General features: G+C 47.4%; 1 protein-coding gene across 7 annotated transcripts in view; it reads left to right on the top strand.

Moving 5' to 3' along the window:
• Window positions 1-4824: 4824 nt before the first annotated feature.
• Window positions 4825-27864, top strand: part of DNAH1 (dynein axonemal heavy chain 1) — a 76925-nt gene continuing 53885 nt past the window's right edge. For all 7 annotated transcript variants that reach the window (XM_086698025.1, XM_086698022.1, XM_086698020.1 and 4 more), the window contains exons 1-8: window positions 4825-4932; window positions 8927-9281; window positions 10312-10384; window positions 11556-11730; window positions 12360-12516; window positions 13465-13597; window positions 15959-16120; window positions 16704-16956. In XM_086698025.1, the coding sequence (XP_086554151.1) occupies window positions 8946-9281; window positions 10312-10384; window positions 11556-11730; window positions 12360-12516; window positions 13465-13597; window positions 15959-16120; window positions 16704-16956 (1289 nt within the window). In that variant the 5' untranslated portion in view covers window positions 4825-4932; window positions 8927-8945. The remainder of the gene's footprint in view (window positions 4933-8926; window positions 9282-10311; window positions 10385-11555; window positions 11731-12359; window positions 12517-13464; window positions 13598-15958; window positions 16121-16703; window positions 16957-27864) is intronic.

The following is a 27864-nucleotide window of genomic DNA, read 5'->3' as shown; positions in this document are numbered from 1 at the left end:
CCCAACTGCTCCTGGAAAGGGATGGGGATTCCCATGGCGACTGGTTTTTGTCCTGTGGCTCACATTCTAGAGGTTCCCTACACCCTATGGGACAGCCCCAGTTTCTCCTCATACTTGGCTGTAACCTTGGGTGAGGCCCTTCCCTTCTTGCCACCTCGGTTTGCCCACCTGGAGAGTGGGAGCAGATTGTCAAGGAGGCGGTCAGCTCCAGCTGCTGCCCCAGCTGTTTGAAGGCTCCCTAGCCATCCTGGCCACTGATGGCCGCCCCATCTCTCTAGTGAGGAATTTCCTCCCTTGAACAAAGTATCCTTACTGACCTGTCTGGAATTTCTTTTCTTTTCTTTTCTTTTTTTTCTTTTCTTTTCTTTTCTTTTCTTTTCTTTTCTTTTCTTTTCTTTTCTTTTCTTTTCTTTTCTTTTCTTTTCTCTTCTCTTCTCTTCTTTTCTTTTCTTTTTTCTTTTCTTTTTCTTTCTTTCTTTCTTTCTTTCTTTCTTTCTTTCTTTCTTTTATTTCTTCCTTCCTTCCTTCCTTCCTTCCTTCCTTCCTTCCTTCCTTCCTTCCTTCTTTCCTTCCTTCCTTCCTTCCTTCCTTCCTTCCTTTCTCTCTTTCTCTCCCTCCCTCCCTCCTTCCTGCCTTCCTTTCTCTCTCTCTTCTTTCTTTCTTTCTTTCTTTCTTTCTTTCTTTCTTTCTTTCTTTCTTTCTTTCTTATTTTGAGAGAGAGAGCACACGTGCAGGGGAGGGGTAGAGAAAGAGAGAATACAAAGTAGGCTCTGCATGGTCAGTGCAGATCCCGACATGAAGCTCGAACTCTCGAACCATGAGATCAGGAGTCAGATGCTTAACTGCTTAATCGACTGAGCACCAGGCACCCCGACCTGTCTGGGATTTCTTACATATTCCCTCCCAGAGGTGTGGCAGGGGCAAAGCTTTTGCCAGGAATGGGGGCATCTGGGGCAGGGCAACAGTCCTGGTGTCCCTCAGACCATTCTGTATAGGTGGTTCTGGTGCAGGCCTCAGCAAGTCTTGTGGACTCCACTGTGCAGATGGAAAAACTGAGGCCTAGCAAGGGAAGAGATTTGCCTAGTGAGTCAGCAGCAGAACCCAGGCCTCCTGCCCTGTTCATAGAACTTTCTAGGGGTGGGTCAGAATGGTTGTCTTGTCCCCAGACTCAATAAACTCAGGCTCCCTGGAGAAGGGAGGTGGGGGCACTTGGTGGGTCATGGAACCATGATGATGAGGCCATCCCCAGTCTGCCAAGAGATCATTCAGTCAGTGTTCAGTGTTCAGTGAGTTCCTTGGGGCCAAGGGGAAATCAGAGGCACTCAGAGCCTAATTACAACAAACAGCTTCCTGTGTAGGGGTCTATCACTGGGACCCCCTCTTGGCCCCTGCTCCTGGAGCGTGGAAACTCAACATCCTGGACCCTGTTCTGGGGATGGTCTGGAATTTCAGGTCAGAGGGAGGTAGGCTGGGGAAGAGGGTGTGAAGGTGAGACTGTGTACAGCTGGTCGATGGTCACCATCTCCGGGGTGGTGGCTCTCATGTGTGTTATTGTTTCTTAGTTATCTCCCTAAGGGTTCTTCTAGGACTCATCGATCGGCAGGGCTGCTGGAAAAGCAGCACCCCCACCGCCACCCCCCACCATTCCTGCTGTTCAAGCCCACCCTCCAGTTGGGTGACACAGCAGTGACCAATGTATGGTTGCCTACCAAGGTGTACTGACCATGGTCCTTTGGGCCCCTGAAGAGAGTATAAGCGTGTTCTGTGGGCTGAGGCAATCAGGGAGGGCTTCCTGAGGAGGTGTGGCCTGAGATGGGATGGGAAGTTGTAGAAAAACTGAGAGGGAGGGAATTCTCACTAGGAAGCTCCACGTGAGTACAGGTGGCAATGGGTTTGGGCTGGGGGCTAGGATGAGGCCTCAGCATTCATGGGCCGGGGTCCTCAATCTTCCAGTCTCCCAGGAACTCCTACTCCTCCCTGAGTGCTGGGATTTTAAGGTCTTATCTGTCAAGCTGACCTCATGGATCCAAGGAGAATTAATTTGTCTCCATTTTTATTCATCAAAGAAAGTTCTGGTCAGAGCTGCTGAAGCCAGCTGGCCAATGATAGAGAAGGGGGAAGGTCAGAGGCAGCCTAGGGAGAGCAGTGAACCCCAGACCTCGCCTAGCCCTCTGACAGCCCCCATGTCTGTGACTCAGTTTCTCTTAGCAGCTCAGAGCCCCTGGCTTAGAAAACCAGAGGGAGATCTTGGGGGCCCAAGAGGCTGGCTGGGGGCTGGTGGGGAGTGGATAGCTCCAGCCATCCTGTCTGGATGCCTGTCGCCCTCTGTTCCAGCTGGCCGGCCACATGAAGGGCTCATTCTGCTGTCTATTCACACGGGACTTTCATCTCCGCCGCCAGTGAAGCATTGCTCCCAGCTTCAGCACTGCCAGCAGGAAGGCACAGGGGAGGGGGAGCCTAGGATTGCCATGCCCTCAGACCTCTTGCCCAAAAGGCATGAGCCTAGGTGCCCTAAACAGTCTGCTTGCCCAAGCTCTAAGTTTCCAGGCTACCAGAGATGGGTACAGGACCCCCACTCACAAGCTCTTGCAGGAACCCAGTCTTTCCTATTTCAACAAGAGCAAGGCTGGCTTCCCTTCAGCCCCCAGAGAACAGAGCAAAAGACTGCCCTCCCACCACAGGGTAGGTGGGATCCCTGGGGGTAGGGGGGAGGTCATGGCTCAGCCCCTTGTTCCTCCCTCAGGGAACAGGTAAGTTTGGTGGCCTCCAGGGCAAGGCAGGAAAAGCAAAGCCTAAACCCATGCTCAGCCACTGGAGAAGATGGAGGCATTAGAGGGTGGACACTTGAGACCTAAGAGAGCAGGGACTGACCCCAGTGTCCTGCCAGGGAGGGAGGGAGGCAGTCATACCCACTGCCCACACTTACAGAGGGGCAGAGTCGAGGTGGCAGGACTGCTGGGAGAAGCAGACCCCCTGGCCCCCATGCCCCAGGTAAGGGACACAGCAGTGACTATCTCATGGTGGGGAGTGGGGGATCTGTGGGCTGGACCTTGTGAGAGTAGACCCTTCCTGCAGTGGCCTATCCATCTGTCTGGCAGCCATGGCCCCTGTGACATCATCAACCCACTGCGTTGCTTGGCAACTTTCCAGGATTAGCACTCTGCCCCTGTCATCCCTGACGTCCCACCATGGGCTGATGTTGCCCTGGCAACCCGGATGGGTACTGCAGCTTTTTGGACAGCTGTACCCAGTGTGGGAAGTGCCAGGAAAAATCCAGGAAGCAGGTGCCTCTTTCTAGGTCGAACAGGGTACACAGCCTATCCCCAGACCCACAAAGGAGCCAGGCTGTCCTAAGCAGGGCTTTGAGGGTTTTTGTCTCCTCAAAGAGTTTTGGTCAGCTTTGCCTCCAATCCCCCTTATACCCTTTCCTTCCTCCCACAATGATCACTAAGCACCTACTGTGTGAATGCCAACAAGAAAAGCAAATAACACTACAGTTTAAGCTTAGGGAAAGTTGCACCAACATTGGATCTTGAAGGATGAATAGGAGTTGGCCAGGGGTAGGAGTTGGTGGAGAGAGGTGTTCTGGACAGAGGAAGCAGAAACCTGTACGAAGGCCAAATCACTGTCTCCAGCCACAGCTTACACTCTGCCTCTGGACTCCTCATGGCCTGGCCTCTCTGGCTGTCTCTTTCAACAGACATTTTAAGGCAGAAACCAGTTTAAATCTGAATGCTCAGTGCCCAGCACTGGCTTGACACTAAGGTAGCATAACTAAAATGTCAAATAGAATTGGACATTTGTTTAATGAACCTCGGGTCCTCCTACCTCCCTCAACACCAACCTGCCTCACCAAGCCTCAGTTTCCCCATCTATGAAATGGGGCCAATGTGGAGAAAGCTCTCTGGGTAAGGGTTCTCAGGTTGAGGTGGGATGGTTTTTAAATTTTCTTTTGGTTTGTAACCCACCTCTTACCCTGACCCTCTCCCCCCACTCCCCACCCCCCCACCCCGCCAAATGTTTAAGACTAGTGCAGTGGACATCAGTAAACGTTTATATTTCTCAGTTGTCAGTATTGGACCATTGTTGCTTCATCTCCTAACTATACTTATCTATATATAAATCTAGCCAAACCATTTGAAAGGAAGTCACAGCAGCGGATATCCTGACATTTGTCCTGAAATTCTTCAGCCCACATCAGTTAAGACAGGGACAGTCTCCTATACAACCACAATATCATTTTTCACATGTAAGAAAATTAACAAAAATTCAATATCCAGGACAGACAGGAGGATCAAAGCCTGAACTCATGCCAGGTCCTTGGAGCAGATGGGTGACTGAGGCCAAAGATCGGGGGCAGGAGCACCCACTGCCCACCCTGAGGAGGCTGAGTTGCAGCCTGGTGTGTGTGTGTGTGTGTGTGTGTGTGTGTGTGTGTGTGTGTGTGTGTTTCTGTACAAGCTGAACCTCCAGAGAACAGAAGTGACCCTTTTCGCAGCGATCTGACCATCTGGCCCACAGCTGTGGCTTAGATATGAACTTCCTCAATTATTACCCCCAAATTATTCACGTAACTTTACTTGTTATTTTATTTATTTTCCCCAGGATTCAATCAAAGTCCTTACCCTGCGTTTGGCTGTTTTGTCTCTTTACTCTAGAAGAGTCAGGGAGGGGAGACAGGTAATGGAGCCTGGGTTTGACAGACTAGAGGGCGGCCACTGTCCCCATCCCGCCGAGGAAAGACGGGAGCACAGGGCGGGAGGAACCAAGTCCCAGCCTGTAGGTGGTGTTGGGCGAGGGGACTTGCAGACCCGGGGAGCGTTCGGGGGCGGAAGTCCCGCCCGCCGCGCGGATGATCCCGCCCCTTAGCAACAGGCCCAGCGTCCCTCCCTAGAGACGGGCCACCAGACCGCACTCTGCTCGTTGGAGCCGGTAAGTTGGTGGCCACCGAGGGGGATGGTTGGGCCAGCAGGGGCAGGGGCACCTCGATAAGGCACAGAAGGCGAGTGGACGGGAAGGAGGACTCCCTTCCGGCCCAGGGTCCACATTCCTGTCTCTGACTGCGCATTCAATGTCCTGAACCTCGGCCAGGGGGAAAGGAGTGGGGGGCACTTTTAAATAACCTTCCAGGTAAGCCCTGTACTTACTAGACTGACTTTTTGCCCTCCCCCCGCCCCACACGCGGAGAATGTAGCCACAACTCCCCGCCCTGTGGAAGGCCCCTGCAGGCAAGGAGCCTAAGTCCTTATCAGCCACACAGTCCCTCTCCTGATGTCAACTGCAGCCTTAGTCCTCCATGTCCCCATCTGCAAATCCTCAGAGCACCGCCGTCCCTATCTCACAGACTCGTTACAGACATCAGCTTTCTTTCCTTACTTTTCTCACTCATGAAATCATTTGGCAGACACCTTTGAGGCACCTACTCTGTGCCAAGCCTGTGCCAGTCCTGTGCTAGGTGCTGAGGTTCCAGAGACCAACGTCACCCCCAAATTCCTGCATTTGCAGCTCTTACGATCACCTGGCAGGGAGGATAGATGCGCACATACAATACAGGGAGGTGTTCGCTGGAGGGAAGAGCCTCAGACAGATGTGGGAGCACAGAGGGGCTCACGTTAGGTGAGTACTCCAAAAAGGCGGAGAGAACCCCACGCCTGTCGGGGTTATTGCCATCCACAGTAGTAGTGTTTGCCAGGTAGCCCCCACAAGGGAAGAGACTTCAAAAATCCTTTAAGCCACAGATCTATTAGATGACACCTTACACAGAACCTGGTATGTGAAACAGATACAGGGTCTTTGCTGAATCCAAGGTTGGGTGGCTCTGAATTTCTTCTGCTTTGGCCCTCCTCCCCACAAGCACTCACCAAAGAACCTCAGGGCTCTTTGGTGTACAGTTTGAGAACCATTGTGGTGTTGCTTAGGGACATGGATCTTTGGGTCAGCCAGAAGTGAAGACCTCAGTTTCCCTTCTGGTTCTGTCAGTTCTTGGCTGTGTGTCCTTTGCAAGTTTCTTGACTTCTCTGGACCTTCATTTCCTTGTTTGTGGATTGGTGATGGTAGTAGTATGTGTCATGAGGATCAAACCCCCTTGTTCATTTGTGTCCATCCAGCCAGTGCCTGGTAGGTGGTTGGGTCACATGGGGCTGAATGTCACTGAATCCAATCTGAAGCTTCTTCTGACTCAAGCAATTAGGACTCCCAGGTGGTCTGACTGGGGAGAAAGAATGCCTCGGTTTAAATTCCACCTGTGCCTCTTGCTGGCTGGCTGAACTTGCACAGGTCCCTTAACCTCTCTGAACCTCATTTGCCCTACCTCTGAGAAATGAGGATAGTCTCAGTTCTCACCTCAGAGGTTTGAACGAGATGTTGCACAAACTACATGTAAGCCCCTAATAGCATTCACCATTGCCACACACTGTGTCTGCTGGGGCCACCCCTGCCATCTTACTGGTCAGTTTCCTCATGTAAGAGGAGAGAGTGCCCAGAGTGAGCAGCAGAGGCTTGCTGGTAACCATGTACTCACCCTCTTACCAGCCCCACTCATTCCCACATAGAGGCAGCCATCACTGGTGGGGCTGATAGGAGACAGAGGTGGATCTGTCTGTGTATCTGTCACAGGTCCTGTGCACACCAGCAATGCACAGGTGCCTAGAGCTGGGGTGGGATGGGAAGGGAGCCGTGGATCTTTGTAAAGGGCTGAGGGATGGAGGAGAGACAGGATTCTGAGTTTGCAGCTTGCTCTCGTGCCTTCCTTCATGGAACGTGTCTGTATGGATCCCCCACTGCCAGACTTCTTGGAGGGAGTTGGCTCATGGGAGAAAAAAAACCCCCAACACAGGCTCCTTTTGCCTCCAGTAACACTGTGCTTTCCTGGACATTTCTGCATCTGTCATCTTGGCTGAGCCTGATGACACACCAGCTCAGCAGCCCAACATATTCAAGCACATTTGAGAGCTGGGGAAACCAGGGAGTGGGATGCCCTCCTGTGGAGTGGGGACCCCGCCTCTCCAAGAACTGCCTTGTTTGGTGATTTTGTTCAAAGATGAGCAGACATCTTTGGGTTTGCAGCCATGATGGAGCTGAGCCCCAGTGGGTCCTCTGTCCGTTAGGGTGCTCTGGGAAGGGCTGGTGACTGTCAGATGGGTAGGCCAAACTCAACATTGTTTTTAGGGCCTGTCCCAGGAGGTGGCTGACTACCAGGGAATGGGTTCAGGGAACCGAGTTCTAGTAGGACACTGGTTAGAAACTGGTCAGCCTCTGGGCTCAGAGTTTGGGCCTTCCTGCCAGAGCCCTATCTGGCCTTTCACAGGCCCTAAAGTGGTCTTGCCAACTCACCACCTCCTTCTTAGAAACGGACTCAGCACTTCAGGCTGCTTCAGCACTGCTGGGTAGCTTTGATCCAGACAGTCCTGGCTACCCAGCCCGCCTTTCAGGTCAGTCCAGACAGGATTACCCTGCAGTGATCCAACAGGAAGCCTACACCAGCCAGGCATGCTTAAAATGGAGACAACAGGGCACGAAACATCCAGCCAACAGAGCGGCTTGTACCGTGAACTCCTGGCTGCTTTGTTGCAGTGTGCAGGGGTTGGGAAATGGGATGGGGCCAGAGGAGAGGGTGATGCTTGGGTCAGGGTATTCTTTTGTTAAGATACCCTCTCTTTTTTATTAATTTATTTTTTTAAAGATTTGTTTGTTTGTTTGTTTTTAATATAATTTATCGTTAAGTTGGCTAACATACCGTGTATATGGTGTGCTCTTCGTTTTGAGGGTAGATTCCCATGATTCATTGCTTACATACAACACCCAGTGCTCATCCCAACAGGTGCCCCCCTCAATGCCCATCACCCATTTTCTCCTCTTCCCCACCCCTCCCCCATCAACCCTCAGTTTGTTCTCTGTATTTAAGAGTCTCTTACGGTTTGCCTCCCTCCCTCTCTATTTGTAACAAGATACCCTCTCTTTTTAAATGACATTGTTATTGAGATAATTATAGACTCATTCCCTTTTTATTTTTGTACCTGCATTACATGAAAACCTCTTCATCACCATAACCTTGTCCAAATCTCTTATAACCCTGCCCTGACCAAGGATTTCCCCCAGTGATACGTTTTGAGGTACCCAAAAGCAACAGCGGCTTGGCAAGGGCTTGCTCAGCCTGTAGTAAACGTTCTGCAAACCCTTGTCCCTGGGATGGTGGATGTGTATGCAGCCCCGTGGTACATGTGCTGTTCCTGCTGGGGAGACGCAAGGGGATGCATTGCATGAGCTGAGCTGACCCTGAGAGCCAGGGCAGCTGAATACCCTTCTGTAACTGGCAGCGGGATCTGTGGGTCACGGGAAGGTCAGGATCCCTCCAGGGAGACCATTTAGTCCTCTGGTTCCTGGGTTATGGTGTGGGGCAGACACAGGTGGGGGAGACAGTGCGTGGCCCAGCACCCCACAGTAGGGAGAGACAGGGCAGTTCAGTTGGGCTGGGGCACCAGGGTTGCCTCCTGCTGAAAGTCATTTTGGGGAAAACCAAACAGGGCCTTTCACTGAGTGAACTCTGGGCCACCTTCCTCGTCTCCTTTGTGAGTAACTAGGCCTTGCTGTCTAACATGGAGGAGAGGGGGTGAGCAGGTGTAGAAGGACGCACTGCAGCGGGGGCATCTGCAGAGCTTCCCTGACTCCCCTCACTCTGCCCCTGACTCTGGGGGCTCATTTCTCACATGCCACATCCAGGGAAGGCCCTGCCGTCTCCTGGTGGGACCTACCTGGCACTGCGTGTCTCTGTCTGTCCAAATTAGGAGACCACTTCCTCCCTCTCCACCCTCTGTGTGGCAAGCTGTGGCCGGTTGCAGGATGCAGATGAGGCATCCCTGTGTCCCGGTGCCCCTGGGGGCTGAACAGAAGCCAGCAAGGGCCCAGTGATGCCAGTATCTTCTCCTAGGAGCGCCTCAAGAAGCAGCATGGAGCAGCCTAACAGAGAAGGCTACAGCCCAGGAAGGACCCCTCAGAGCCCAGAGTGCAGCAGTACTCCTGCGGGCCAAGAGTGTAACCTGAAGAGGACCCAGGCAGACCTAGAGTATAACCTGGGGAAGATTCTTCTGGGACCAGATTTTGGCTCCAAGGCTCTAAGCCCTGACCCCAATACCCAGCCTTTACCCCTGCCCCCACCCACACTCTCAGTCTTGGGGCAGCCCCGGAAGTTGCCCCTGACAGGCACTGATAAGAAGTACCCCCTGATGAAGCAGCGTGGGTTCTACTCTGACATCCTCAGCCCTGGAAGCTTGGATCAAATGGGGGTGAGTGTGGTAGCTGTCCCCTACCAAGCCCAAACCCTCCTTGTGGGTTCCAGTCACCCTTCCTTCCTTGCTTCCTTCCACCCATCCATCTTGCCATCAGTCCATTTGTTCATTTATCCATCTAGCCATCTGTGTCTAATAATTTGTCCATCCATCCATCCACCCACCATCCACCCACCCATCCATCCTTCTGATCATCTGTCCATCTGTCCCTCCATCCATTTGCCCATTCATTCAACAATTCATTACTGAATATCTCTTATGTGACAGGCCCTGGACTGAGCACTGGTGACAGTGAGGACAAGACATCCGTGTCCCTATTGTCATGGGACAATGACTTTGGTGGGGGAATTGTCCCCCAGCTCTGATTGGGGAGGGGGTCCTTGGACAAAGTGGCATACTATGTGTTTACTGGGTGGCTGGGAGGAGGTGTGTTCCAGGCATGGGGAACAGAAGGTACAGAGGCTTGGGAACCCTGACAAGCTCCATGGCCTGTGTAGAGAAGGAGGAGAGAATGTGAGAGGACAGATGGAGGCTTGGGGTAGGGGGAGTATAGACAGGTGATGACCAGGGGAGAGTTCAAAGAGCCCCGTAGTCCTGGACAGCCTTAGGAAAGTTCTAACTAGGATAGGCCAAGAGGGTTAGGGCAAAGATCCATGGATCCCCACTATGCTGGGGGTGCTAGAGTCACCCTTGGTGGGGGAGACATGCACAGAGACACCTGCTGGACTTGTGGTCCCTCCATCTAGTGGCTCAGCTCCCAGACACAGCAGGAGTGTTCTTAGAGTGAGGAGGGAGCTGTGCAGGATCAGAAGGGGGTGAGGTCAGGGGTGTCCCAAGTGGCTGGAGCTTGTTGCCCACTATGGCCTCTGAATGAGGAATTGTGGAAACTCACTGTTCTGCCCCATTCCCGTGCCCTTGGGTGTTCCCTGGTGGGCTTGGGGGCGACACTTGGCCTTGTGGTCCCTCCCAGGTCCTGCCTGTCCCCAGGATGTTTATACCCCCTTAGAGCTCTGGGATTTGGTTTTAGGAAGTGTGCCGTGGTCCCTGCATGAACCAAGATCTCCTGCGGCAGGCTGACCTTGACAAGTTTACTCCAAAAGGTCAGTGCCTAGAAGGGCAGGGTGGATGAGTGGGTGCCATTTAGAAGCAAGACCTCTGGTCTTAGATTGTTTCTTCTTGGTTCAGGATCTCAGTTTCCTCAGCTATAAAATGGGGGTAACAAGATATAAGGTGCTTTGCAAGGGCCAAGCTAATGGTTAGTGCTCAGTGAACCACACCTTATGTTCCTCTTAGCTGAGCTGTGACAAGGGCACCACAGTGGGTGGGGCTGCTGAGGGCCAGGGCATCAGTTCTCTGCCCAGCTGGGGACACTAGGGTTTTCACATGTATAAATTACCTTTTCTACCTCCCCTGGAACATGAGCTTGGAGAAGGCCAGGGCTGTGTCTGAGTTTTCCCTGCTGGGACCCCAGTGTCTAGAATAGGGCCTGGCATGGGAAAGTGCCCAGAAGATCTCTGCTGAATGAGGACTCTCCTCCCAGGCTCTGCGCTGAGTCCTGTAAGGACTGGGGCAGGACTGCAGAGTGTGGGGCAGTCTCCGGTGGCAGAGGGGAGAATAGGGTGGCTCCAGGAGAAGCAGCAAGGTGGGTGGGGCCCTGAGTGAGGAATCAGGTGGGAGCCCTCCCACCTGGCTGGCAGACAGGATACCCGCTTCGATCAGGCTCAGAGGCCCCAGCTGTCTGCCTCTCCTCCCCAGCCCCAGGAGAGGCCTGGCTCCTTGCTGACACTGCCCAGATTAGTCCTCTCAGTGCCCACGGACCTCATGGGGTCTGTGAAGCCCCAGAAGTGGCTCAGGAAATATCACATGTATGTGCATTTGTGTGGTGAGCTGAGGATCCAGTCTATTGGGCTGTACCGTCTCACAGACATCTGTGGCCCAGAAAATGCTTACAGAGTACAGATCTAAGGGTTGTGGGGTGCTCCTACCATCCACAGTGGGGTGGGGTGGGGATGCTTGGCGGCTCTGCATCCCCATCCACATGAGGAAAAGCAAGACCAAAACACACCCTCTGGAGGCCCTTGTCCCTCCAGACTTGCCCTCCCTTGGGTGCCTGGTGCCAAATCTGGCTTCTTGTCTCCACTGCCAGCCACAGGCAAGCTCTGAGCTTCCCTTGCCCCAGGGCGCTCATACCCAGTACCTAGCGCTTTGTCTTGGGGCGTATTGGGCTCTGGCCTGAGCCCCTGACACTCCTGCCTGTGCCTCTGCCTGCAGTCAGAAGTTTTGAGATTCCTGAAGGCTTCGAGGAACATTTGGAACAGCAGAGCTTCGAGTCCACCACCCGGGTGCTCACCCAGACTGACTTCCCACTGCAGGCCTACGAGCCCAAGGTGCAGGTGCCTTTCCTGGTGCTGCCAGGCCAGTGCCCCCGAAAGATTGAGATTGAGAGGTATGGCCAGGTTGGCAGTGGGAGGGCCCATTCCTTTGCGGGGGCAGCATCCACCCAAGTCAAGGAGAGAGGGACAGCAGGCTACTAGGTGACCGTCTTCATGGCAGAGGTTACTAAAATGGGCCTGTGTGCAAATCTTGTAGCCCTTTGCTTTCTTTTTTGTTTTTGTTTTTGTTTTAAGTTTTATTTATTTATTTTGAGAGACACACAGAGAGACAATCCCAAGCAGGCTCCCTGCTGTCGGTGCAGAGGGCTTGAACTCGCAAACCATGAGATCATGACCTGAGCTGAAATCAAGAGTCAGATGCTTAACTGACTGAGCCACCCAGGCGCCTCACCCTTTGGTTTCTTTATAGGAACAAACTGCTTTCCTTGCTGTAGGATTGGGGAGGGTGGTATTTAGGTCAATGTAGTGGAACTACCAGACAGACACAGGGCAGCCGGGGCTCAAGACATCAGCCCCAGCTACCACACTACTTCCTGATGAATTCCAGAGGAGTGGGGGGCCCTGGAGGCATCCCTGGGCCACACTCCTATCCACCACGACCCTGTGGACCCTTGCTGGCATCCATGAAGCCATCTCAGATGAGCTGAGCTGTCATGAGATTCCCTTGTCCCCCCTCGGCCAGGAGGAAGCGGCTGTACCTGAGTCTGGACATCGAGCAGTTACTGGCTCATGAGGGCATCGACTCTGACAAGCTCATGCCCAGGCACCCAGACCCCCACCACCCCCAGACCATTGAGCAGGGCCATGACCCGCTCTTTCCCATCTACCTCCCACTGAAGGTGAGCCTAGTTTCCATAGCAAGCTGATGGTCAGCAGTGGGGGGAAGGGTGGGTGGGAGGGGTACAGGACCCCGGCCGAGAGATCAGACCCGAAAGGGGATCTGTGGGAATCATAAGCACTCACTCGTCAAGCATAATTGGACCTTCCCGCCAGGGGTTTTGATCATCCTAGGCTGGGACAGAAGGGGCCCCAGAACCCCTGAGATGCTGACTCTGCTTTTTACTTGGGAGCCTGGGGAGCCTATGTATGCAATCTCTGTCCCCCCAGCTCCCAACCTTGAGGCACCAGAAGCAGCCCAGTTGGACTGTGGAGTAGTATATGGAGCTCCCTGACCACTGCTCCTGGACTCACTGAGATGGGGGGAACTGAGGTGGAGGAGGGCCTCATTGTAGCTCCTTTGGGATGCTGATGGGGAAACTGGGTCCGAGGAGGAGAAAGAGGGAGCATAGCCTGCTCTAGCTTTCACTAGCCTCCCTGCCCTTCCTCTCCCTGACCCTGAGTATGTCTTGCTTGGCAGTCCCTGTGGGGAGGCAGAGCTGAATCCACATCACCCTACTAAGGGTGGCCTCCTGACTACCCTGAATCTCCTTCATTTCTGCATGTAGGTGGAATGCTCAGAAAAATCCAAGGTCCACCTCTTCCCTTGGGCCTGAGCTGGATGATCCTTGGGCAGTGGGAGAGAGAGCTCATATCCTGCTCTGAGTCCCCAAATACCCCTCTGCTTGCATCAGGGTTGCCCGGTTGGGTGGGGGTCCAGGGTTTCACAGAGCCAGACCCCACAGGCCCCTGTGAATAGTGGGGGAGACATTCAGCCCCATGGCCCTCAGTCTGTAGCTTCTGCATCTGAAGAAGACTTACTTAGGCACCCTCATCTTCTGCCACACCCAACCCATTTGGCCCCTCTAGGGGAGAGCTGCCTCCTCCTGACCTCTGCCCATTTCTTCCAGGTATTTGACAATGAGGAGTTTGATTGCCGGACTCCCAGTGAGTGGATCAACATGGGCTTGGAGCCAGGGTCTCAGGACAGGAAACCTGTCCCTGGAAAAGCCCTCCTGCCCACTGATGACATCCTAGGTCATGGTGAGCAGGGCTGGCATGGGTGGGGGGCAGGATCCTGGTCTGTACCATCCCTGTCTGGCAAGCAGCCCAACCATTGACTTCTGGGCTGCCCTAGGGGCTGGCAGCTGTGGGAGGGGAGGGCTCCCATCTTTTGAGGCCTCCCAGCTGGGATACAGACTAAGGGGCTGGCCATATAGAGTCAAAAAATACAAGGACCAGGGATGACATTGTGAGAGGGTTGGGGAAGGGACTGCTGGATAGTGTCTAGTGTTTAAAAAAATCTTTGATTTATTGGTAATAAAAAATATGCAAGCTTGTTGGAAATGTTCAAATGTGTACAAGGGGCACAATTCAAGCCTTCCTTCCTGCCACCTAGAAATCACCATTGCTCTAGCTTTACCTATGGCCTCTCAACTTGCACCTCTGTATGGACAACACACATTCTCATGCTTACACACCTGCTTGCAAACACACATTCACAAGCACACTTACCATCATACTCACACACCATCCCCCACATCACACACGTTTTCACCACACATACTCACACACCTCCCATCACCCATTCACAGCCACTATCTCTCCCCGCCCCCAACACACATACCTGCACTGATGTCCCACAGATGAGCTGTATCTCTGCTTTGTCTGTGTCTGTCCCTCCTTTGGCCCCACATCTGCCCTGGGGCTGTGTTTGCTGCTGTAGGGAACTGAGCCAGGTTGACCTTCCTTGGCTGCCTCTGAGTGAGCATCTGAGGAAGATCTGGGTTATGAAGTTGGAGGTTGGAGTTGGCTGCCCCTCTGTGCAGGGCTGAGGGCTGCTCTGCTCCCTGCCCCGTGGTGGACATGCCGCTTTGGGACGGGGAGTGCTCCCCCACCCGCCATGGACTCTGCCCCGGATTGAGAACCATGCTGGTTGGTTTTAAGACTTCTCAGCCTCCAGGGGGCCCCACAGTAAGTCCATTGAGCAGGCTGTAAGTTTATGTTTTGATTTAAAAACATGTTAATGCTGGAATCAATTTCTCTGAACTAGACAAGAAGCCCAGAATGTTCCCTTTACTTTGGACTTAATTACAAAAATAATTTAACTCAATTGTTCCCAGATCTCCAATTCCTGGCAATAAAACCAGAAGGTGGGGGGGGGGGGGGGGCTGCATTAACCTTAAATGTACCAAGTACCAGCCTCCTGGAAGTGCTTCTGTTTGCCCTCCTTCATGTGGGCCCTGGCCTTGGGCAGTGGCACTGGTGGGAGGGGGGCTGGCAGGGAGCATTTCTGCCAGAGACCTCTGGTTTTCTGCTGGTGCCTTCTTGTGACATCATCTTCTCTAAGTTGAGCCAAGACAGGTCAGCATTTTCCAAAGAGCATTTTCCAAAGAGAAGCATATAGCATCCAGCCAGCACGTTAGCAATTCCTTGGAGTTCCAGCTGTTCTTCCTCAACCCAGGCTGTAGAACCCATCAGCTTATTTTAAGGCACTTCTGCCTTAAAAGGTGTGAGGAGGCTGACCACAACCAGGACTGGATGCATACATAGTATGACTTCAGGCTCTGTGAGGGACACAAATGGGCTAACAAGTCAGAGGGTGCCTGGGGCAAAGGCACTCTTTGAGGGAGAGATGCTTCGTGGAGGGGAAGCCATTTGAGCAAGGAACAAACCATCAATGAGGTGACCTGAGCAAAGACGGTTCCAGTCAGAGAGCATAGCCAATGCAAAGTCCCTGAGGCAGGAGTAAGCTCCAAAGTCACAGGAATAGCCAGACATGCAGTATGGCTGGAGAAAGAAAAGGGTAGGTGGTGGCAGGAGATGAGCTGGAGAAGCAGTGCAAAGGCTTGCAGTCCAGGAAGTGAGTGGAAGGCCCATCCTGACCAACAGGCCCTGAGGCCCATTTTGGGGCCACTGCAGGGCAGCAATCTTTTACCTTGACCTGACCTGTCCTGATATAAGGGGCCTAAGGGTTCAACTGCCACATGCAGTTCACTCTGGGAAGGGGTTCACTCTGGTCTTGGTCACTTTGAAGGGGTCCAGTTCAGACATGATGAGCTTCACAACTACATCCTCACCAGGTCTCTGTGTGCCTGGGGCTTTCCTGCCTCCCGTTCTAGCTCTGCTGGCCTGTGTCTCTGTCTATCCTGATGAGGTCATGCAGAGCACAGAGACAGAGGGGTCTGGTCCTTCTGGCTCCCCCTGCCACCAGGGGTTCCCCAGAGGCCAGCTCAGCTGGAAGGAAGCAGGATCGCTGCTTTGCTGGAGCTAGAAGGGGTCATCCTGGTGGGAGGGAGGCCAGACCAGTAGCCACTGAGACTCGTTCCCAGCGCCTGCTGCCCACACAGAGTCCCCTACCCACCCTACAGCAGAGAGCACTGGTGGGTTCCCCTCCTGTTTCAGAGGACCCCAAAAGTCGGAAGCTGAAGTATGAATGGTGCGATGTCGGTGTCCTGGACTATGACAAGGAGAAGAAGCTGTACCTGGTACACAAGACAGATGAGAATGGCTTGGTGCGAGATGAGACGGGGAAGCCCATTCTGAATGGAGGGGTCACTGCTGAAGGTACAGGCTCTCTGCCCCACCCCATGCAGACCCCCCACTCAGGACCATGACTGAGGCCACCCCCCCACCCATGGCACAGCCACATCAGGCCTGAATTCTTCCTTGCTCTGTATGTCCTGTGGCTGTCTGTCCCCTGGCCAGTGAAAACCAGAGGACCCATCATTCAGAGGGAGACCCCAGGAAGGGCAAATGGCCATTACTGGGTATGCCTGCCCTGAGCAGCTGACGGTACCACTTGCAACATGATGCAGAGAAGGCATCCAAGGCCCATCAGTTAGTGATGTTTACCTTGAGTGTGGCAGCGAGGAGTGGGCACTTCAGCAGCCGCCCCTGTGTGACTGTTTGTGCACAGATCTTTATGGTTTACAAAGCACTTTCACATCCATCCATGGCCAACTGTGGGGTGGGCAGGGAGAGGAGTGTTGTCATACCCATTCTGCAGATGTGACAGGGTGTCAGAAGAGAGAACCCACTTGTGCAGGGCCACCATGCATCAGTAGCAGAGTCAGGCTAGAACCCAGTGTTCCAGCCTAGAGAGTCTGACTGTGTTGTGTGTTCCCTTTTCTCTCCCACCTGGCCCCAGGAAGGCACCCCCTCCTCGCCTGCCAGTACTGGGTGCCTCGGATCCAGCTTCTCTTCTGCGCTGAGGACCCACGCGTGTTCACGCAGCGTGTGGTCCAGGCCAACGCCCTGCGCAAGAACACAGAGGCTCTGCTGCTATACAATCTGTACGTGGACTGCATGCCCTCTGAGGGCCACCAGCTCATCAATGAGCAGAGCCTGAGCAAGATCAAGCAGTGGGCCATGAGTACACCCCGGATGCCCAAAGGGCCCTCGTGAGTCTCCACCAGACCCTTCGTTGTGCCCACTTCCTCCAGGAGCCCAGGGGGCAATGCTCCCTCCGTGCTCACCTGTGGGCCATGTTGCCCACTGCACTGTGGACTTCTTGGCCCCAAGTCATGTCTTTTTCATCTCCAGATCTCTCATTATCAGTATCAACTCATGGATTCTTATTCAAAGGGACAGAACCTGTTACTACTATTTTTTATTTTGGTGCCCAAATTGTCCCAGATTTGGCCAGAGAGAGCCTCCTCAAGCTGATATATTCCTATCGTTCTTTGAGTGTGTCTTTAATTTGGGGCATAGCAAGAAGTGCCGGGCTCATCTTGTACTTCTCCAGACCCAGCCCTGAAATCAGCTATTTCTCCAAGAACCCCTGGTTCCTTTCAGTGGGGGAGTTTAGAAACCAAGATCTGGGCGTTAGATATGCTCATTGCTGTGAAGCTCTTAGGCCAGACAAATCTGGGAAATATATATATTATTATACTATGTTATACTATTATTATATTACATTGCATTAAATTGCATTAAATTGCATATTACACCCCCCCCCCACACACACCCATGTCTAATTCTTTCTGTCTGTTAAAAACCATGGATTCCTAATGATACCTTCAAATTGACCCCAACACCACATGGCTCACTCTCACTTATACATATTTCTTACTTCTTTCTCCAGAAGAAAACTAGCTCCCGTTGTTCATAGTGTATTTATTTGCTCAGTCCTAGAATATACAGAAAGTAATTTCAAACTGCTAATTCATACTCTTTGGAAGAAAAACCTTACTAAGTAGACTTTGATACAGTGTTCTTTGTCTCTTTACCCTGGGGGCATTTAGTATTAATGTCGCTATATTCAAGCAACTTGGTTTAGTTCTCCACCCCCTTCAGTGGGATATGTTTATTTGATGAAATACAATGTGGTGGTGGTCCATTTGTTTTATGTATATAATGTATATATTCTATGTATCTGTTTCTCTCAGTGATATGTAGTATTCATAAAGGTATCCTCGGATCTGTCACTCTCCACCCCCATTCATTCTATCCTAGCCACATCTTCCCCTGTCCACCCTGTCCCCACCACATGCCCATAGGTAACCAGTAGCACTAGCTTCTGGCTTATCCTTTCTGTATTTCTTCTTGTACAAATGAGCATGTATATTTTCTTTTTTTTTTTTTAATTTTTTTTTTTTAACGTTTATTTATTTTTGAGACAGAGAGAGACAGAGCATGAACGGGGGAGGGGCAGAGAGAGAGGGAGACACAGAACCGGAAGCAGGCTCCAGGCTCTGAGCCATCAGTCCAGAGCCCGACGCGGGGCTCGAACTCACGGACCGTGAGATCGTGACCTGAGCCGAAGTCGTACGCTTAACCGACTGAGCCACCCAGGCGCCCCCAAGCATGTATATTTTCTTATACGTCATTCCTTCTTACTTGAAGGGCAGCACACTATAGATATCCTTTTGTCCTTTGCCTTTCTCACTTACATACATCCTGGACATCAATCCCTACTAGTTCACTGAGATTTCCTTCATCCCTTTTTTATGGCTGCATAGTAGTCTATTGTGTGAATGTGCCCTGTACCATCATTCACTCAACCATTCTCTAATATATAGGCATTTAGGTCATTTCTGACCGTTTGCGATTACAAACAGTACTGCAGTGAAAAACCCTGTGCATTTATATGTTCATATTGTCCTGGGGATAGCTTCAGGGTAAATTGCGAGAAGCAGGATCGCTAGGTCAAAAGATAAGAGCAGATGTAGTTTTTCAGCTGTTGCCAAATTTCCCTCCGCAAGCGTTGTGCCATCTCGCTTACCTGCCAGCAGTGTGTGAGCGCCATTCCCCCCACAGCCTTGCCAAGAGTCTGTTGTCATGCTGTGTGATTTTCTGCCAGTCCGGAAGATAAGTAAGGTAAATCAGTCTGAAGTGTTATATGTGAGGCCATACGTGTTTTCCATCTTTTCATGTGATTAAGGGCGCCTTTTACATATTTTTGTGACTCGTCTATTCATGTCTTTTGCCCATTTTTTTCTCTCAGGCTTTTGGGCTTTTTCCTCCCTCTGATTTTGAGTTCTTTCTATATTAGGGATATCCTTCATCTGTGATGTATGTTGTAAATATTTTCTCCTGGTTTGTCAGTTGTATTTTGACTTTGCTTGTGGTAATTTTTGTAATATAACTTGTAAAATATTTATCTAATCAATGTTGTTAATCATCTCTTCTATTACATCTGGATTTTGAGTCACAGTTAGATGGCCTTTCCCCACCGTGAGGGTTTCTTCTAGTACTTGCATGGTTTCATATCCTTGTTCCATCCTTATTTTTTAATGTTTATTTATTTATTTTTGAGAGAGAGAGAGAGTGCATGTGAGCAATAGTGGGGGAGGGGCAGAGAGAGAGAGAGAGAGAGAGAGAGAGAGAGAGAGAGAAAATCCCAAGCAAGCTCCAAGCTTTCAGCCCAGAGCTGCTACAGAGCTCTGTCTCATGAATGTGAGATCATGACCTGAGCCAAAATCAAGAGTTGAACTCTTAGCCAACTGAGTCACCCAGGAGCCCATCCTTATGTATGGTATGTGGTATGGATCCAATTTTATCTTTTTCTAAATGACCAGCATTTATTAAGTGGTTTACTAAACACCCATCAGCATTTATTAAAACCTCCGTCTGTGTCCCAGTGATTCAAGATGCTACCTTTTTCATACAGTAATTTTCAGATGCAGTCAGGTCTATTTTTGGACTTTCTGCTCTCTTCACTGTCCCATTTGTCTATTTGTGCAGTTGGACTGTGGTTTAATTATGGATGTTTTACAGTATTTTTTAATGTCTTGTAGGACCAGCCCCCACTTTTGTAGCTTTGCCCTTTCAGTGTTTTCTTGGCTATTCTGGCATGTTTTATTTGTTTTAACTGGTTATTTCTTAAAACTATGGCAAAATAGACATAATGTAAAAATTACCATTTTAACCATTTTTAAGTGTGCAGATCAGTGGAATTAAGTGCATTCACATTGTTGTGCAACTATCACCACCATCCATCCACAGAACTTTGCGAAACTCTGTACTCGTTAAACAGTAACTCCCTATTCCCATTGCCCTCCAGTCCCTGGCAACCACCGTTCTACCTTCTGTCTCTGTGAATCGTACAGGATTTGACCTTTTGTGTCTGGCTTATTTCACTGAGCACAGTGTCTTCTTGGTTCATCGCGTTGTAGTGTGCGTCGGAATCTCTTTCCATTCAAAGGAAAAAAAATCCTTTTAATGTTCCATTGTATGCACGTACTGCATGTTAGGTATCCTTTCATCTGTTGATGGGCACTTGGGCTGCTTCCATCTTTTGGTTCTTGTGCATAATGCGAGTATAGGTGTACAAATCTCTCCTTGTGTCCCTACCTTCAGTTCTTGTGGGTGTATGCCCAGAAGTGGACTAGCTATCCATATGATAATTCTATTTGTTGCTGTTGTTTAGTTGTTATTTTGTAATCATAATGTTAACTCTGCAATCTAACTAGATTTGAAGGGGGGTAAGGAAAACACAGAACCAAAGAGCTGCAGTGAGAGCACTGATTATAGGCTATTATGAGCATATGGGAGAAGGAACAGTCTTGTAGTTAAGAGAAAGCACACGTCAAATTTATTAGGGTTGTCCACACTTGGCAATGGTGAGCTTCTTGCCGGTCTTGCCATCCCTCGACCCAAAGCACTCCTTGGTTTCCATGGTATTTATGCCCTCTCTCACCTTGCCAAAGGTCACATTCTTGCCACCCAAACATTCAGTCTTGGTAGTGTGAATGAAAAACTGGGAACTGTCTGTGTTGGGTCCAGCAATTGCCGTAGATGAGACACCAGGATCTGTGTGCTTCAGGATGAAATTCTCATCATCAGGTTTCTCCCTCTAGATGGACTCGCTATCAGTGCTGTTATGACATGTGAAGCCACCACCCTGGCGTATAAACCCTGGAATAATTCTGTGAAAGCAGGAACCTTTATAAGCAAATCCATTTTGCTCCAGTCCTCAGAGCACAAAAGTTTTGGGCTATATTTGGAACTTTGCAAATGGCTCAAAGGATACGTGGCCCAAGGGCTCATGGTTGATGGCAAATGTCAAAGACCATCATGGAGTTGACCGTGATGGGGTGGCACAGGGCAGCTCTTGGTGGCGTCAGCAGTATTTGCAAAGCCCTATTTTTAATTTTTGGGACACCATCATCCAGCTGCCTTAGCAGCTGCACTGTTTTATATTCTCACCAGCAGGGCACAAAAGTTCGAATTTCTTCACATCCTCACCCAACGTTTCTTTTCTTGTTGTTTTCTCTGTATAATAGTCATCCAAATGGATGTGAAGTGGTATTCCATTTTGGTTTTAATTTGCATTTCTCTAACAATTAGTGATGTTGGCATCTTTTCATGTGTTTATTGGCCATTTGTAGATCCTTCTTTGGAGAAATGTCTATTAACAATCTTTGCCCATATCTGAATCTAGTTGTTTGGTTTTTGTTGTTGAGTGTTATGAGTTGTCTATATATTCTGGATACCAATCCCTTATCAGATATGTGATACTTTCTCCCATTTCATGGTTTGCCTTTTTATTCTGTCTATCGTGTCCTTTATGTTACCAGGACACAAGGCTTTTCATTTTGATGAATTCTGATTCGTCTTTTTTTCTTTTGTTCCCTTTGTCATAGCCAGGAGATCATTGCCAAGTCCAGTATCATGAAGCTTTTCCCGATGTGTTCTAAGAGTTTTATAGTTTTAGCTCTTACATTAGAGTTTTGATCCATTTTGAGTTAATTTTTGTATATGGTATTATGTAAGAGTCCAACTTTCTTCTTTTGCATGTGGATATCCAGTTTTCTCAGCACAATGTGTGGAAAAGACTGTTCTTTCCCCCATTAAATGGTCTTGTCACCCCTGTAAAAAATCATTTGACCCATATATATTCCAGAAGTTATTTCAGAACTATTTATTCTATTCCTTTGGTCTATATGTCTTTATGCCAGCAGTATACTGTTTTGATTACTGCAGCTTTACAGTAAGTTTTGAAATCAGGAAGTGTGAGTCTTCCCACTTTGTTCTTTTTTAAGATCGTTTGGCTATTTGGGTCCCTTGAGATTCCATATGAATTTTAGGATGGATTTTTCTATTTTTGCAAAAAATGTTGTTGGGATTTTGATCGGAATTTGCATGCTTATTTTCTCATGAGCCTTGTATCAAATCCTCTAGGTCCAGTTTAGAAATACTTAGTATTTTTGATGGGGTTTCATTATATTCTTGAACTGTCCTATCCAAGAACAAAGAATGTTCATTCATTTGTTCAAGACTACTTTTGGGAGCACCTGGGTGGCTCAGTTGGTTGAGTGTCCGACTCTTGATTTCAGCTCAGGTCATGATATCAGCATTGTGGGATCAAGCCCTGTGTCGGGCTCTATGCTGAGTGTGGAGACTGTTTAAGATTCTCTCTCTCCCTCTACCCCTCTCCCACACTCATGCGTGCGCTCTCTCTCAAAAAAAAAAAAAAAAAAAAGACTACTTTTGTGTCTTTCAGGAATGCTTTACATTTTTCTCATATAGGTTTTGCATATTTCTTATTATTTTGTCTTCTTTGTTGCTATTATAAATGGGATTTTCTCTACTATTGCTCCTACTGATTTTTGTAGGCTAATTTTATATCCTGTTACAAACAATCCTTACTGAATTGTTTGAATGTGTTTTATTATTGATTCTCCAGGGTTTTCTTATATTTTTCTTTTTTTTTAAGTTTGCTTATTTAGATAGAGAGAGCACGAGCAGAGGAGGGGCAGAGAGAGAGGGAGACAGAGAATCCCAAGCAAGTTCTGCACTGTCAGTGAAGAGCCCAACATGGGGCTTGAACTCAGGGCCTGAACTCACAAAACTGCGAGATCATGACCTGAACTGAAATCAAGAGTTGGGCACTTAACTGGCTGAGCGTCCCAGGCACCCCTCTCCAGGACTTTCTAAGTATACATTACCTGTAAACAGAGTTTTACTTTTTCTTCTCCAGTTCTTATTCCTCTAATCACTTTCTCTTGTTTAATTGCATTTTCTAATACTTCCAGTACAATATTGAATAGTAGCGGAGATGGTAGGCATCCCTACCTGTTCCTAATATTAGTGGAGGTACCTCTAGTAAGTTTCCGCCTTAAGAAAATTCTAACTTTAGGGGTGCCTGGGTGGCTCAGTCGGTTAAGCCTCTGACTTTGGCTCAGGTCATGACCTCTCAGTTTGTGAGTTCAAGACTTGCACTGGGCTTTCTGTTCTCAGTGCAGAGCCTGCTTTGGATCCTCTGTCTCTCTCTATCTTGGTCTCTCTCTGTCTCTGTCCCTGCCCTGCTCTCATTCTCTCTCTCTCTCAAAAAATAAACATTAAAAAAAAAGAAAAAAAGAAAATGCTAGCTTTGGGACTTTATTTAATGTATCCATTGAAACTTCTATTTTCTTAAGTGTTTATCACAGCCTTTAAAAGTACCTATGGAGAGGGATGCCTGGGTGGCTCAGTTGGTTAAGTGTCTGACTTCGGCTCAGGTTATAATCTCATTGTTCACGGGTTCAAGCCCTGCATCGGACTCTGTGCTAACAGCTTGGAGCCTGGAGCCTGCTTCAGATTCTGTGTCTCTCTCTTCCCCTCCCCTGTTCATGCTCTGTCTCTCTCTCTCTCTCTCTCAAAAAAAAAATATATATGTAATAATAATAATAATAATAATATAATAATAATAATAAAGTTCTTATGGAGATAATCATATAGTTTTTCTCCTTAGATCTATTAACATTGTATATTATATTAATTGATTTCCTAATATTGAAACAATCTTGTATTCCTTTAATAAATCCCATCTGGCCATGGCGTATCATTTTTTTAAAATATGGTATTGTTGGGTTCTATTGGTTAGCATGCTTTCTAGAACTTTTGCATTGATGGAAGGGATGTTGGCCTAAAATTTTTTTCATACTGTCTCTATCAGGTTTGAAGCAACTAAAAATGGGAGGATAAAGGAATGAGGAAAGTAGATTGAAGTCAAGATTGTTATAAAGGAACATGAAGGGAGTTGAAGGATACCATTAAAACTTGACAAAACAGATATTAACAAGTTAAATTAGAAAGCAGGGGATTTGGGGCTTGCTTTATAAGAAGAATATTGATGTTTTCCTTCATTTTCCATACTCTGGAGCAATTTTTGGTGTATTGAGGCTATCTGGTTATTCCCTCCTGCAATCATTTGGACATAATGTTTTTGGTGGGATAGTTCTCTAGTAGGAATTGGTCTATTTAAGCTTATATTCCCAATTTGGGGGTCAGTTTTGGCATACTTTCTTTCTCTAAAAAAATTATCCATGTTTTCTAGGTTTTAAAATGCATTTGCATAGAATTTTGCAAAGTGGTCTCTTATGATTTAACAATTTTTTTGTTCCAATGTTGACTTCCCCTTATCACCTCCTTTTTTTTTTCTTTTCAAATTTTATTTAAATTCTAGTTAGTTAACATGCTGTCACTTCTGATTGTGTAGAGTTATGCTCTCTCCCTTTCTTTGCTTTATTGAGTTACTTAGTGATTTGTTTGGTGTGTTAATTTTTTAAAAATAGGAATTTGATTTATTAACTTGACTGTTTTCTACATCTACCTCATTAATTTCTACTTTTATTATTTCCTTTCTTGTCCCTTGCTTTGGCTTGTATTTTGTATTTTGTTATGTTTATAATGTGTGTGTGTGTGTGTGCACATGCACTAGAAATTTAATTCACTTATTTACATTCTTGCTTATAAATGTGTTTATAAATGTGTCTAATGGACTTTCTTCTGATAAATGCTTAAAAAATAGTCCACAGATTCTGATATGTAGTATTTCATTTTTTTAATACCAAAAATTTAGTTTGTATTTCCCATTTCATTACAGAATTGTCTAGGGGCACCTGGGTGGCTCAGTCAGTTAGGCGTCTGACTTTGGCTCGGGTCATGATCTTGCAGTTTGTGGGTTCAAGCCTGGCTCTCTGCTGTCAGCACAGAGTCCACTTCAGATCCTCTGTCCCTCTCTGCCCCTGCTCCTGCCCCACTCCCTCTTTCTCTCTGTCTCTCTCTCAAAAATAAATAAACATTAAAAAAAAAAAGAATTGTTTAAAATTGTTTAAGAGGTTTCACAATTTTCCATGTGGAAAGGACTTGTTAAAATTTGTTAATAATTTTTACTTTAATTGCATTGAGATCAGGGAGTGTTATTTATAATATTTCTACTCTACAGAACTTGCTGGTGTTTTCTCTGTGACCTAATATATAGTCAGTTTTTTGCTGAATGTTCCATTTGCATGTGAGAAGAGGTGTATCCCTCTAGTTAGGGTATAAGAGTTTATATATATACATATATGCCAGAAAATCTATCTTATTGATTATGTTATTTATGTCTTCTGTATCTTTACTTATTTTTGCCCACAGAGAGTAGTGTGTTACACTATCATTATTAATTGTGTCTTTTAGCATTAAAAAATGTCCTTGAGGACTGTGCCTGGGTGGCTCAGTCAGTTGAGCATCTGATTCTTGGTTTTGGCTCAAGTCATGATCTCACAGTTTGTGAGTTCTAGCTCCGTGTCATCAGGCTCCGTGCTGGCAGTGCAGAGCCTGCTTGAGATTCTCTCCCTGCCCCTCTCCTGCTTGCACACGTGCTCTCGCTCTCTCTCAAAATAAATAAATAAACTTAAAAAAAAAGTGTCCTTGATCAGGTAAAATGCATTTTGATCAGAATTTTACTTTGTTTGATATCAGAATTGTAACCTGACTTTTTTGTTATTTCCATTTTTCTGATACATTTTTTCCCAGCTCTCTGTTTTTAGCCTTTCTGAGTTAGTTGTTTTACATAGGTCTCTTGTTATTGGCATATAGTCAGATCTTACTTTGTGAGTGAGATTAAAAATCTTTTTCTTGTAAAAAGTGAGTTAGGCACGTTCACATTTATTTATAGAGCTGGTATGTTTGATCTCAGTTCTGTATTTCCTTCTTTGCATGATGTATTTTCTTTGTTCTTTCACTTTTTAAATTTCTTTTGGTATTTGGGAATATTTGTGCCTTATTTTAGTGGTTTCTTTTGTATTAAACCTTTTATAGTGTCTCGAATCCCCTGCGTTCTTATTTAACTAGTTAATATCTGTTTTGTCAGGTTTCAATGGTATCCTTCGACTCCCTTCATGTTCCTTTGTAACAATCTTGACTTTAATCTACTTTCCTCATTCCTTTCTCCTCCCATTTTTAGTTGCTTTTTTCTCCTTATTATTTAATATGATATTCTTCCACTCTCATACTTATCTTTGTTTTGTTTTTATTTTTAAAAATAAAATTGATTGATTGATCGATTGATTGTAGGCTCTTTGCCCAATGTGGGGCTCAAGCTCACAGCTTGCTCTATGGACTGAGACAGCCAGCAGCTCTTATCTCTGTTTTAGTCTTAAATCTACAATTAAGTGGATTAAGTGTATCAACCTTTTCTTCTGAAATTTCTCTCATCATCCAGTAGCGGAGGGTAAGGGGGGGTGGGGGGGTCAATCCTCTCTTTTATATCCTTCTAGGTTCTTGGCTGGGACTCTGTAATACAAGACAGGTTAGCAAAAGAAGAGCTTGCAAATTTGCATGTTTCCCTTAACATGGGAGCCTTCTTAAAGAAATGAAGACCTGAGGAGGTTAAACCTACACTAGGTTTGATGAAAAGTGGAAAGTTGTGGGGATAGTGGCAAGACAAAAAGATATGAGCTAAGCGTAGTAAACTGAGGAAAACTTAGCAAGGCCTCTTCACTGGGATTCCACTTGGCATCACTCCATCTTGGAGCTAAGGATGTCCTGTGCTCTGGGTATAAGGAGGGCACTTCTTACATGAGGGTCTTATGACCTGCTTCCAGGGAAGGCCGTTTCTCAAACTGCTCCAGCTTAAAACATTCAAGATGCCAAGATACCATATTTTGGTACCATATTTTGGGGTAGTATGTCTTGAACCTCACCAGTCTCTTGGTTGGATGAAGCTACTTTTCTAGTAGATTCCTCATAAAGGGTTCAAGGGTATAGTGTTCCTAGAGTTCTTGCATGTTTAAAACTTGACAAACAACTTGATTGGAATAAAGTTCTTGGTTCACACTTTTATTGCTTCAGTTTTTGGGTTTTGTTTTTAAATACTGCTCTTTTGTTGCCTTGCTTTGAATGTTGATTTTGAGAGACCCAGTGCCAGTCCCGCTCCCTTTCCCTTGAAAGTTGTTTGATTTTTTGGCTTGGAGGCCTTGGTGTTTTTTGTTTGTTTGTTTGTTTGTTTTTGTTTTTTGTTTGTTTTTTCAACAATCTTTAAAGTCTAAGCATTTTACTAGTTTACATCTCAGAGTTGATCATTCTGGGTCAATTTTCCTTAGTACAAAATGGGCCTTTTAAATACATAGATTGAGATATTCTTTATTTCTGGAAATTTCTCTTGGATTATAGTTTTAAATATTAGTTGTGTTCCTTTATCCAGTTTTTCTTTATCAGATTCCATTATATATCTCTATCTATCTATCTTGCTTTGCTTTTTTACCTATTTCTAATTTAACCACTTTCTGTCCCTTCTAGTTCTTTTTTTTTTTTTTGCCTTATTTTAATTTTCTTGGTTATATTCCTTTCTTCAATGTATTTTATTATTTTTTTTTTACTTTATTAAATTTTTTGACTTTATTCTTCCGTAGGCACCTCATAATTTTGCCTTCCTTCCAGAGATAATTTTGTTTCCTCCATCTTCTTGCTGTTTGCCCATTTCTGTGTTTTAGTTGTGAGTTTCGGATTCAAGGTATTTTTCATACTTGTGTGAAGATATTTGGTTCAGTTTGAAGTGTTATGTTAGTTTTCCTTTGCTTTGTCTTTGTTTTTTCTTTTTTTTTTTAAATTTTTTTTTT

The sequence above is a fragment of the Puma concolor genome, chromosome A2 (assembly GCF_028749965.1).
Source record: "Puma concolor isolate L17-30 chromosome A2, mPumCon1.1.hap2, whole genome shotgun sequence".
Taxonomy (NCBI): domain Eukaryota; kingdom Metazoa; phylum Chordata; class Mammalia; order Carnivora; family Felidae; genus Puma; species Puma concolor.
This window is presented reverse-complemented; position numbering and strand designations above follow the sequence as displayed.